This window comes from Oryctolagus cuniculus, chromosome 3 (assembly GCF_964237555.1).
Source record: "Oryctolagus cuniculus chromosome 3, mOryCun1.1, whole genome shotgun sequence".
Taxonomy (NCBI): Eukaryota; Metazoa; Chordata; class Mammalia; order Lagomorpha; family Leporidae; genus Oryctolagus; species Oryctolagus cuniculus.
This window is the reverse complement of record NC_091434.1, coordinates 82,811,858-82,824,688: the sequence shown is the minus strand read 5'-3', so window position 1 is coordinate 82,824,688 and position 12,831 is coordinate 82,811,858. Positions and strand designations below refer to the sequence as shown.

Here is a 12,831-nt window from a genome sequence, read left to right as displayed (position 1 = left end):
TAAATAAAAATGGGTTTACCATCTTCTGATTTCTGCAGAAACCGCACTTTGTATGATCTGCCATGTCCTTTGTTGATTAGGCTGGCGTATTTGGGTCATGTTGGAATTCATTAGAATTCTGAGTACCTAGTAATCCCGAACGACGTTGCTGAAACTCACTGAGATTTTTTTCAGATTCTTCTCCAAGTGGAAGTGTGAATAGCATATGAATTATGCTCGAAAATGATTTTCATTATATTTTCTCTCCTTGTGCAGCATGAGATAACAATGGTTAAAAAACAACACTCTCTCTCCTTTGATACGTGGGATATAATAAGCACCCATTGCTACGAGAACTCATTAAATCACCTTGCCACTTCTGACAGGTGGTCCAGTGCTTGCTGGGAATGGAAAAGGAACATGAAATAGAAGTCAATGGCACCGACACACTGTGGGGAGAAACAGGTAATTATGCTTCCACTGCTTGTAGTCCGGGCAGCCGCCTGACGTGTTAGCCCCGTCGTGGCCTAATTGTCTTAAGAGTGACTGGTGATGCTTGTCCTATTTTTACTCCATCGTGAGGCATTTGAAGTTTCAAGCTTTGTAAATTTTCCAAATGAGCGGTAAAACTTTGCTAGAAGCGAATGGAATTGGGTTGTGTTGAATGAGACCAGCAGTTACCATGCATCTAATGAATGTCAGATGGATGGAGAAGGTGTCGTCTTCTGGTTTCCCAGCCTTCACACGGCCTAACCCTAACTCACTGATCTCCCTGCACGTAGGGCAAAGTGAGCCGGGTGGAAACTTCCCTCCCAATGTTCAGGGGGCTGGAAAGTGGCTCAGGAAGGCAGCTGTATCCTGCATGCCTTGTAGAACGAGGGGAGAACTCAGGACTCACAGGGCCCACTTAAAACACCGAATACAAGGTCAGGGACGTGTTGCAGGGGAAGGAAGCCTTAGAGGAATACATTTTCATGAAGATTTGTGGCGGCAGTGGTGCTGTTTTGAAATTCTCCGTTTGACTGAACTGGTATTAGAACAACAAGACCTTAAACTGAGCTGTTTACGATCGATACAGTCAGACTGTTTAATAAGCACTGTCAGGTTGTATTCTTGTGTGTCCGTGGTATATGTGGTTTCCATTCCTCACACAGATTTTTTTTCCAAATGTTCTAAATGATTTCCTCATGAACCAAACGGGGGCTTGGAGAGGTTATTACCTATTTACCCTGCGGAAGGGCCTCGGCCCCCTCCAGGGCTATCGCTGTTTGCCACTGGTCATGGCGGGGTCAGAGACGGACCTTGGCAAGGCTCTAGGCTGCAGAGGAAGTGCCAGACTCCCAACTGGTTGGGTCCTACGTAGGGCTAAAAGTGTGCAGGTTTAAGTATGCCCGGCACTAGCTCTGAGTGGAGTCCTCTTCTCACCTGCAAATAATAACAGTGCAGTCTACAATTTGGTCAGAGACAAGTTTCCACCAAATTCCATATTGTGTTGTGGGCAGCAGCATATAGCACCATAAATAACCTGATTTGCTGGTTGCCAGAAGGTTCGAATCTCTGGACTTGCATTGCCAACATCACCAACTTTGGACAAATTACTGTTTCTGATCCAGTGAGGTGAACAGTAGCTGCCTGGGACTGAGTGAGGACGTAGGGAGGCAACTCCATGCTGCCCAGGTACACCTGACGATAAGAATCTCCTGGGGCATTTGCACTTAGACATTCTGATTCACTGGGTCTGGGGAGAGCCTGGGACTGTTTTCTAGGCCAGAGTCCCAGGGCGTGTCAGTGACGCATAGCTTGAGGGAGAGCAGAGCTGTGCAGAGCCGTCCCAGGTGTAGTTGTGCAGTGCGGTGCCCATGACAACGGCACAGGCTAGAGCTACTCGTGGGACACCACCCGCTAACCTCAGGTAGGACTCTGTGACCTGCAGGAACAGTGTGTTTTTTTTCTTCTGAAAGAAGAATCCAGAGAAGGGATGACTGAAGGCTCTGTGCGAACTCTTGTTTTTCTCTCAGTGACCACTCCTGAATTTCAGTCTCTCCTTGAGAATCTGCCTGCCAATGGATAGCTAAAGAGATGTGGAGAGGCCGGCGCCGCGGCTCAATAGGCTAATCCTCCGCCTGCGGCGCCGGCACTGCAGGTTCTAGTCCCTGTCGGGGCACCAGATTCTGTCCCAGTTGCTCCTCTTCCAGTCCAGCTCTCTGCTGTGGCCTGGGAGTGCAGTGGAGGATGGCCCAACTGCTTGGGCCCTGCACCCACATGGGAGACCAGAAGGGAGCACCTGGCTCCTGGCTTCGGATCAGCGCAGTGTACTGGCCGCAGCGCGCCAGCCACGGCGGCCGTTGGAGGGTGAACCAACGGTAAAGAAAGACCTTTCTCTCTCTCTCTCTCTCTCTCTCTGTCCACTCCGCCTGTCAAAAAAAAAAAAAAAAAAAAAAAGAGAGAGAGATGTGGAGAGACTCTAGGCTTCCCACCAATCTTTTTTTTTTTTTCCAACTTATTAAAAAGAGACAGAGGGAGGGAGTGGGAGAGGGAGAAAGAGTTCTCCCATCTACTGGTTCACTCCCCCAAATGCCCATAACAGCTGGGGCTGGGCCAGACTGAAACCAGGAGCCAGGAATTCAATCTGGATCTCCCATATGGGTGGCAAGGACTCAACTACTTGAGCCAGAGTACACATTAGCAGGAAGCTAGAATGGGGAGCAGAGCCGGGGAGATGGAACCCAGGCGCTCTGATACGGGATGCAAGCATCCTAACTGCTGCACCCAGCACCTGCCCCAGTCTTGTTTCTCTTGGAAACAATACACATTGCCTGTCTGTCAGTTTCTATAGGCAAGAAGTCTGGGCACAGCTTAGCTATGTTCTCTGCTTGAGGGTCTTACCAGGCTGCACTCTACCCACTGGCCTGGGTTGTGTTCTCAGCAGAGTCAGCTGGGGAAGGACCAGTTTCCAGGCTCTGTCTGGTTGTAGGCAGAATTCCCCTCTTCATGGTTATGTCCTGAGTCTTAATGAAAAGGTGCGTGATTGTTCAGCCCCATTCTTCCGAAGCCTGGGCTAACCTGCAGATCCCTGCGGCCGGGGAAGCAGTTCACACCCTTCCTCAGCAGGCTGCAGGGTGAATTTCATCAGCCAACAGCTTATCTGAGACACTTTTTAAAATTCAGACCGTGAAAAAGCAAGCAAAGCAGTATTTTTTAATCTTAAGAGATCCACCGTAGGTCTCAGTGAACTGCCTGTCAATAAAACCAACCCTACCTTCTCTGTGCATTTTTCTACCTGGTGCCTTCTACCTGTGCTCCTTTGAAACGACCACCCTTGTCTGCCCCCAACCCCTCCTGTTTTCCGGGTCTGTGTTTGTCATAGGAATGCCTTCAAATCTTGCAGGGAAAATTTTAGATGAGAGAACACATGCAAATGTAGGGCTTCATAGGGACATAGCCTCCATCATCCAGAACGTGGGGTCTGTGCTACCGGACCCTGAGTGTGGGAATGATGGCAGATAAGCCGTCTGAGTAGCTTTCTAGAGCACCTGCTGGCTGCAGTCCGCAGAGAACCGAGAGCCTGGGTAGTGATGGCAGGAGCAGACAGGTCAGCTCCTGCTCCCTGTTTTCACCACGCCTCCACTTACAGCAGCAGCCCTGGGCGCTTCCCCTACCTGTGTGGGCTGTACTGCCATGTGCATGGTCTACAATTGCAGTAGGAACCCTAGGGAGGAACAGCAAGTATTTCGCTTCCTGGTTTTGTTTGGTGCTTGTTTCTATATGCATTCAATGGTGCTTTGTGTCCAAAACACTTTGGAATGAACCTTGTTTGGCATTAGCCACAGCACCAGGACAAGAGTCCTGTGAGTGAGTGCCATGTGGGGTGGTGGAAGGCCCCAGAACAGCTGGAAGCTCTGTGTTTACAGTGCAGGTCGTTATTTCTCTGTTGGTGTGTATACCTCCCTGATCAGTGTAGATGTAGCTGTGAGCACCTTGGCCCCGAATTCCAGCTGCATCTGTTCTCGGCTCACCTGCCTGTCTGTGTTGTTTTCTGGGCATCACCCTTTATGGAGTGTAGCTGCCTGCCCACCTCTTCCCTCACTCAGAGCCACAGTCCAGAGGTGGGGGCACTACATCTGTGCATCGAATTCTTCTCTGTTTCCTGACAGCAGAGCCCCTTGGAGTCCCAGTGTGTCTCCCTCACACTGCGGAGTGTGGTAGTCATGCCTGCTGCTGACTGGAAGCACCTGCCCTCACTGAGAAGTGATGACCACTGCCAGCCAGGGAGGAGAGAGTGCAGGGGTCAGCAGGCTGGCGTGAGGGCCCTCTGCCTTCTGGCTGTCAGGAGCCGGGAGGGTCCTGCACCTTCAGTGTCCTGAGCGTGGCCCTGCCAGGCCCTCTGAGTGTATCAGACATTGTCCCAGGAAGCCATGTCTCCCAGTGAGGTTCAAAGGGATGAAGAACTATGCATCAGATTCTGGAGACATTCATGTACATCAGGAGCAGTGTTTAGTTTGGGGGTTTATTGCTGCAAACCTGCAGCATGTTGGAAACTTCCAGACCATCGCTACCAATTTCGGAGAGCAGTGCACTTAACTTGAGGAAGTTTCCTCTTCCACCAGCATCTGCATTTCCTTATGGTCTAATTCTTAGGGACCAGCCCTGAGAGATGAGTTGTGTGGTTCCACAGCCCTTTAGCACTCCTCCAGCTGTTCAAGGCTGTCGTGCAGAATGAGGAGGCCTGTGACCCATCAGAAGAGAGCACAGAGCACATGCTGGGTATTTGCACCTAACTGCACAGCCCTCTGCTGCCGGGGCCCCTGGCTCTGGTGGCTTTTACAGACTCGGGAAGTCCTGCAGTTTCTGGGCAGCCTGGACCGTGGCGTGCACCCATCCGATGCTTGTGTTATCTCTGTCTCTGGCGTTCCACAGCTGTGACGCATTCACGCCAGCTCCTGTGAAGTCTTGACTAAACAGAGTTCCTGTTTTCATGTCAGTGTACGATGTGAATCAGCCCAAACTGAAATGACCAGAGATGCTTAGCTGGTGACCTCATGCTACTGGAAATGGTTAGAGAGCCTGTCTCTCAGAACTCCAGGCCACTGTCAAGTGTGGGAGCCTGCCCTCTGCCAGGAGAGACGAGAGCCCCTTGTGTTCCAGTGCTGGCCGTCTTCCCTGCACGCATGCTGTGTCCTGAGCAGAGCCTCGCCCCCATGCCTCCTCTGCTGCTCTCTGTCCCTTTGCAGGACTTTCCCTGATGCTGCTCATTTGACACGGGGCTGTTTTTCTCACTGAGGACAGAAATCTCTGTCTTGTGCTCCCCTAGCTGTGCCCCTTATTGAGTGCTGTCCAAGAGAACTTTCCGTCTTGATGGAAATGTTCTGTGTGTGCTGTCGAGCATGGTAGCCACTGGCCCACCGTGTATGCTGAGCACTTGAAGTGTGACAAGTGCTGTAGAAGAGCCGCATTTTACCCTCTTACTTTAAATATCTACATGTGACGAGTGGCCACCAGACTGGCAGCGCAGGACCAGTGCCGGGCTGTCCCATTGCTCTTGACAGATTGGACTGGTGAGCTTCAAGAAAACAAAGCCTTTTCATGTTTAGGATGGGTGGTAGTCACTTTGCAGAACATTTTGAGGAAGTACATGTTCTTTGTGGCTGCGAGGAAGGGGTGAGGAGCCTGGTCACTCAGAAGCACTCTGTGTCCTGATGGCCTTGTGTCATGTCCTGCTAGATTCCTCTGGTCCAAGTTGTTGGTGCCATGTCTGTGCTGAGGCTGCTGAGTGTATCCCAGCATAAGCATGGCTGACCCAGCAAGATGACCATACCCATTCCATCTTTGCATTCCTAACATTTCCTGCTCTATACCCTGGGTGGGCTGGGCCCTCGTGAAGGTCCCCAGCAGCAGTCCCACCCTGACTCAGCTTTCCCAAGCTGCCTTCAGGCCCAGGGCCTGGGCTTCATGACGACAGGATACCTATGCTTCCAAGGGCTGCCCTACCCAGGCTTCTGAAAGAGGGTGCCGCATCAGAGCTGGCTGGATCTCAGACTAAAACACCTCATATGCAGTGTGAAGTCAGTGCTAACTAAAATAAACAAACAAACAAACACCCCAAAATTAAGTAAGTTAATTAAGAGTCAGAGAACTCCCATCCGCTGATTCAGTCTTCAAGTGCCTGCACCAGCCAGGGCTTGAGGAGAAGCCGGGAACTCAATCTAGGCTCCTACATGGGTAGCAGGATCTGCATTAGGAGGAAGCCGGAGTCGGGAGCCAGAGCCAAGTATCAAACCCAAGCTCTCTGGCATGGGAAGCAGGCATCTCAACCACTAGGCTATGCACATGCCCCAAGTAAGTGCTGCTTTAATTGGTAAATGCTTTCCAAAGTATTTAGTCCTTGTAATCAATCATGTGTTATGGTCAAAGCTATTAAAAAAAGTCTTTTTGCCTCCGTTTTTTAAGAGGACCTGGATTTTCTCCACTGTCAGTGGAAGTGTTGGGTTGTGTTAGTATGCATTGTTTTTGGAAGTGCTTTGAAGCACTTTAGTTCAGCATGTATGCCAATCACGGTGAACTTGAGTCTCAACCCTGTCAGTCAGTTGGAGGTGGAGTGGCTCACACCTGTTTCCATGTTGGGCCATGAAGCTGGGTAATGAGTTGTGCTCCATACTTGATGATTTAGAAGTTTCCCTCTTGTCTCTGTGGACCTGCTTCAGCTCACCACACTGTAGCTCCTGTAGCTCCCAGCACACATGGACTCAGGCTGTGGATGGCTGGGCTTATGGCCTCTGAGACCACTGCAGATGGCAGGGATGGGATGCCCTGTTGTTGGCTTAAAAGTGACCCTTGGTTCATTGACACTTTAGCTTGGGATTTTTAGAGAGAAGGTGCTGTTTGGTAAAGATTTCTGGATTGAGTTTGTCATTCAACTATGCACGTCTCTCAGGGCAAGCATTTCAAGTGAGGGACCAAAAGGAAGGAGTCTGCCCGACGTTGGCCATGCATGTGTTTGTGTGACCATGAACAACAGATGAAGTTCTCCTGCACGGAGAAGCTGAGTGACTTCCTGCTGTACAAGCAGAATGATAGATTTGAGATCTCATCAGCACTTGTTTAGGGGAGTCTTCAGCCAGGCATTCCTTCCTCTGCAGCGAATGTTTTAAGAGGGCACAGGAAAACGAGTGGGTGTTGAAATCCAGGTTTTTGTCAGTCTGAACAAAGGTACAATGTTTTCTTCCTTAAAGATGTGGATATTGGTGCTTACCACTTTTTAAAAAAGGATTTCTTTGTTTGAAAGGCAGAGTTAGAGAAACAGAGAGAAATTCCATATGTTGGTTTACTCCCCAAATGGCTGTAATGGCCAGAGCTGGGCTGATCTGAAGCCAGGAGCCAGAGGCTTCTTCCAGGTCTCCCACATGGGTGGCAGGGGGCCAAGTGCTTGGGCCATCCTCCCCTGCTTATCCAGGTGCATTAGCAGGGAGTTGAATGGTAAGTGGAGCAGCCAGGACTCGAACCTGTGCCCATATGGGATGCCAACACCACAGAACATCGTTCCTCACTTCCATTTTTTCCCACCAGTCTGGGTGGAGTGGAAGAGTGTTCAGGTCTTAGCAAGTTCCTTTCATCTCATGGAACCTGCCCTCTCGCAAAGACACAAGGAATTGCCCAACAAAGCATGCTGTGAGGATGACGGCTGCAGGGCTCAGCCCTACTAGGGGCAGGGCTACTGTGGGCCAGCCTCTCTGAGACCCACAAGGTGACAGCCACTGTGGGGAGCAACTCGGACTAGACTAAGTTACTGGAATTAAGACCTATTCTAAGGCCGGCGCCGTGGCTCACTAGGCTAATCCTCCACCTTGTGGCGCCGGCACACCGGGTTCTAGTCCTGGTTGGGGCGCCGGATTCTGTCCCGGTTGCCCCTCTTCCAGGCCAGCTCTCTGCTATGGCCAGGGAGTGCAGTGGAGGATGGCCCAGGTGCTTGGGCCCTGCACCCCATGGGAGACCAGGAAAAGCACCTGGATCCTGGCTCCTGCCATCGGATCAGCGCAGTGCGCCGGCTGCAGCGGCGGCCATTGGAGGGTGAACCAACGGCAAAGGAAGACCTTTCTCTCTCTGTCTCTCTCTCTCACTGTCCACTCTACCTGTCAAAAATTAAAAAAAAAAAAAAAAAAAAAAAAAAAAAGACCTATTCTATGCATCTGCTCTCTCACAATATGGCGCTGGGAGAGGAGTAAACAGCTTCTGCGCAGCTGCCTCCAGTTCAACCAATAACCTGCAGGAGCTGATCCTGTTCCTGATTGGAGGAGAGCAGCGTGCTCAGCGTGTGGGTAGCAGAGTTGGGACTGGTGGAAGAGGACTATAAAGGAGGAGAGAGACAACATGCACCAGGAACATCTAAGGGGAACATCCGGATAACATCTGAGCAGCCCCCGAGAGAGCTGGCCGGCGGTGTGCCGCTCCCCCGCGGAAGTGGGGAAAGTGGCAGGGGGGCCCACCCCTCCACAGAGGTGGAGGGACGGCAGCCAACCCGGGAAGAACCAGCAGCAAACCCGGGAAGGGCCAAGCAGACAAAAGAACAGCGCAGGGTCTAGCGTCGTTCCTCCGCGAAGAGGAGGAGCGACATAATGGTGCCGTGACTCGGATAGGAACAGCACAGGGTCCTGTGTCGTTCCTCCACGAAGAGGGGGAGCGACATAATGGTGCCGTGACTCGGATATGAAGCCTAGGAGGCATAATGGTGCCGTGACTTGGATAGGAAGCCTAGGAGCAACAAGGCACGTCCAGAGGGCAGCAAAGCAAAACACAGGCCACGGCCGACTTCACAGGGCAGGGCACGGGGAGGGGCTGTCACTCCTACAAGGTTTTTAAAAAGTGATAAAGTCCCTAATGGCAGTCTACCGAATGTTAGATAACTGAGAAACTGAGGACATTTCTTTTCCTTTACAGTCAAGGAGGGTGTCCATGTGGAGAGTCAAACATCACAGACTGTGTCCCTTCTAATGCTTTCACTTTGGCCACAAATCAGTGATAGTTATGCTTACTGCTAAAGTTGGTGGTTTGTTTTTTCATTTCCCTCTCATGTTTTTGAAAGATAGGAAAGACCAGTATAAGAGGAAATAAGTTGCAGAAGTGAACACAAGTCCACAAGCAAAGCAGAAGCCGCTCTGCCCAGGCACCTCTTAGCCAGCAGGAAGTGTGTCCTGCAGGTGCAGTCCATGTGGCTGATGTGACATCGGGGGCAGCAGGGGTAGCATGGGCAAGGTGGGAGCTGCCTGTGTGTGCTGACTTGCCCCCTTCTCGCCAGGTCTCTAGTGGCTCAGGAAGGCATAATGCCCGGTTATGACCCTTGGTCCCCGCAGCACATCCCCGTGCGTTTGAGTGACTGACCTGCTATGAAACTTTGTGAACAGCCCTACCAATGGAATGAATGTGTTCCTCATTGACAGTTGAGTTTGGTTAATTCAGATCTTTATCCAGAGAACTTCAGTTTTTTAGAGTCGTGCAGACGATCCGTCTTATGATACAAAGAACTGTTCCTCACTGATATTTTCAATCCGTTGAGACTGTTGTGCGTCAGTTTTGTCTTGAGACCAGCAGCTGTGGCGACAGGCCCGCCCCAGCTCAGGGTCTTTGAAAAACCGCATGTGCTTTCCTGCGGATTTAATTACAGAAATGCCATCTTGTTCAGGGTTTCTCAAAGGAATGGGATCATGTCTGATTTGCATTCTAAAAAGTGCTATGTGTCCACACTGATTCTAGAGTCCTCCTTGGATGTTCTTGGCCCGAAGACATGGGGACCATTGCGGACCAGCAGGGCTCTGGCCCTGCCCCCGGCTTACAGAGAGCAGTGACCTTTGCCACAGTGACAGGAATTCCTGGGCGTGGCCTTGCCAGTGCTCTGTCTGCTCAGGCTTGTGGCTGAGCATTCCTCTGTCTCCTCTGTTTCCCAATATGGTATCCCCAAGTCCTCGTGCAGCTGACCCTGGAGATGCATCCTTGCCCCAGGGAGTTGGCAGCAATGCGGCCAGAAATACTGAATCCCAGCAGCACGCCAGAAACACAGGGCTCCTTGTGTGTGGCATCTTGTATCGCCGAGAGCCTGGTTAGGGCTTTGTATTCAGAGGTGAGCAAAGGCTGCCTGTGCTGGCAGGTTCTTTATCCCCTCAAAAGGAAGTTAACCACTCGGCGCACAGCAAGCCAACCTATACGGAGGACGGGCCCAGTCTGGGGTGGCATGCTGGCTGTTGCCTGTCAGCTGCCCCAGCCTCTGGCTCCTCCCTGTTTTCAGTGCCAGCTGTCATTCCTGATGTCCCACTCTTGTAGGAGGTCAGCCCAGCTGCAACAGCCCAGCTGCCTTCATTTAGAGGCCCCATTTCTAAGGGGCACCAAACTTGTTGAGCAAATAAAAGACCGAGCTGCGTGGGGATGGGGTAGTCCCGTGTGACAGTGTCCCATGGTGTCCGTGGTGTTCCACCGGCCCTGCCTGCCCAGGCTGCAGACCTGAGCATGTCTGTTCCTGCTTGTGCGTGTCTGTGGGTCCATTCCTCTCCAGTGAGTCACAGCTACTGGAGGAAGAGCCGTTCCCCCAGGGAGCAGAGCTGGTGAGGTACAGCAGGGCCCAGCGGCTCATTTCCAGCTCTCCCATCCTACCTACTGCAGGTCACATCTATATCAGCCCAGCTGTGTATGTTGTAGGGCAGGAAAAAGTGGCTTTCTGCTTCTGCTTCATGCTTCTGAGTTGGGACAGACCTCATGACAACATCCAGGTTACCAGGAAGAACAAAGCCATTCTGTAACATGAGTACTGGCTTTTTTTTTTTTTTTTTTTTTTTTAAAGATGTGTTGAGTTACAGAGGAGACAGATCTTCTATCCACTGGTTCACTGACTGGGTGGCCACAATAGCCAGGGCTGGGCCAGGTTGAAGCCAGCATCCAGGAGCTTTGTCCAGGTCTCTGCTGTGTGTGGCAGGGGCCCTAGCATTTGGGCCTTTTTCTGCTGCTTTCCCGAGGCCATTAGCAGGAAGCTGTGTCAGAAGTGAAGCATCCAGGACAGGAACCGGCACCCACATGAGCTGAGGGTGTTGCAGGAGGTGGCTTTAGCCACTACACCACAATGCTGGCCCCATGAATACCTTTTGTATAAGTAGGAGACTCTCAGAGAAGTGAGTAGATCTCAGAGAGGTGGCATTGACTTCAGCTTAAATACCACCGCCTCTGAAACCAAGGTGAAGGATGTGTGGAGGCTGGTGATGGGCGAGCATCCAGGAAAACCATGGTCAGCGGGGGCAGGTTGGTGAGTCTGGTGCTCCATTGGTCAGGTCTCTGGTGATGCAGTCAGAGAGAGACCCTTTCATGTGGAGATTTCCTTCAGAGATGACAGTTTCCCACCCATGAGGGTAATTCCAGCTCTGTTTTGTTTCTCAGACAGGCAGAGCTCTTCCATCTGCAACAGCCAGGGCTGAACCAGGACAAATCTAGGTACCTAGAACTCAATCCAGGCCTCTCCTGTGAGTGGCAAGGACCCAAGTACTTGAACCATCATTACCTGCTGCCTCCTAAGGCACGCATTAGCAAGGAGCTGGATCAGAAGGGGAACAGCCAAGATTCCGTCCATATACTCTGATGTGGGGTGCAGGTGTCCCAAGCTGCAGCTTAGCCACTGTACCCCCCACCCCCAACACATATGCTTCTGCTTCTAAGTCTGCAGTTTCTCAAAATTATCAGTGCCAAACAATCCTTATACCAAAAAGGCATGTTTTGGGGTAGCGTGTTCTGACCTCTACCACTGTATAAGTATCACAGGCCCCATCATTGTCCTGGCAGGAACAGAGGCTAATAGTGCCATGGCAACTCTGCTGGGACTGGCCTGTATAGACTCGGTTAGCATGGACAAGGTCACCTAGGCCACTGGTCTGCAAACATTTTGCATACAGGAATCTCCCCCCGTCCATCAGTTTCTAAAACTGGCATCAAAACTGTTAATGACCGTTTATTTATAAGATTAAATGTGTGCTCGGTAAGGACCAGGACTTCGTGTGAATGGCACCTGCTGCAGCGTCCACGTCCCTTCCGTGTTCTGCCCCCGTCACACCGTCTGCAGAAGGTCCGCGTCCACCCAGATCAGTGCGGCAGATGGCAGCTGTTGTTACTGTGGCTCTTCCTAGACAAGGAATGCTGGGATGAGACAGATGACAGGAAAAGCATTGTTATGGTCACTGCCCAATGACCGGCGACTTGGGCCAGCTGTGTTCATGCACTGGGTGGCCTCAGAGTGTTCAAACTTAGTAACGGCAGTTGGGATGGTTCAGTGTTGCACTTGTCATAAACTTTTAAATAGTTAGGTGCATTGAGAGAATGGAATCAGAATTAAACACCAGGACTCCAGCTTTACAAATGTGGGTGCTGAGAGGCCCAGAGAGCTGGCAGGTTTGTCAGGGTCCCACACAGCAGGTGGGACCAGACTGTGTCTTCATGCCTCCTGTCCTGTGTCCTTGATCCTTGGGGTTGCTTGTGTTCTAGAACCTTGGTCTATAGGCCTTCTGCAACCTGCACCAGGAACTCACCGAACACACCGCTACTGCCAGCCCTGACTTCTCATGAGGACCTTAGCCAGATGTACCAGCTACTTAGAGCGCTCCAGGGGACAGTGCTGTGCCAGGGTGGGGAGGAGCTGAGGAGAGCAAGTCCTCATGGGAGACGCCAGCCGCTTTGGATGGGGACTGCTCTTGGCCAGTTAGAAGCTGGCTCCCTCAGCTGGGGCTGTCTGGAGTCAGCTCTTCATTTGTGACCTCCCCTGCCCCCACCACCACACCCTTGAGTGAAGTCATGAGTCAGGACAGATCCCTTTCAGTGTGTTTTTTGTGTTTT

General features: G+C 51.5%; 1 protein-coding gene across 22 annotated transcripts in view; it reads left to right on the top strand.

The window, feature by feature from the left end:
- TANC1 (tetratricopeptide repeat, ankyrin repeat and coiled-coil containing 1) overlaps window positions 1-12,831 on the top strand; it is a 248,195-nt gene that overhangs the window by 219,585 nt on the left and 15,779 nt on the right. For all 22 annotated transcript variants that reach the window (XM_051849494.2, XM_051849485.2, XM_051849483.2 and 19 more), the window contains one exon: window positions 366-444. In XM_051849494.2, the coding sequence (XP_051705454.1) occupies window positions 366-444 (79 nt within the window). The remainder of the gene's footprint in view (window positions 1-365; window positions 445-12,831) is intronic.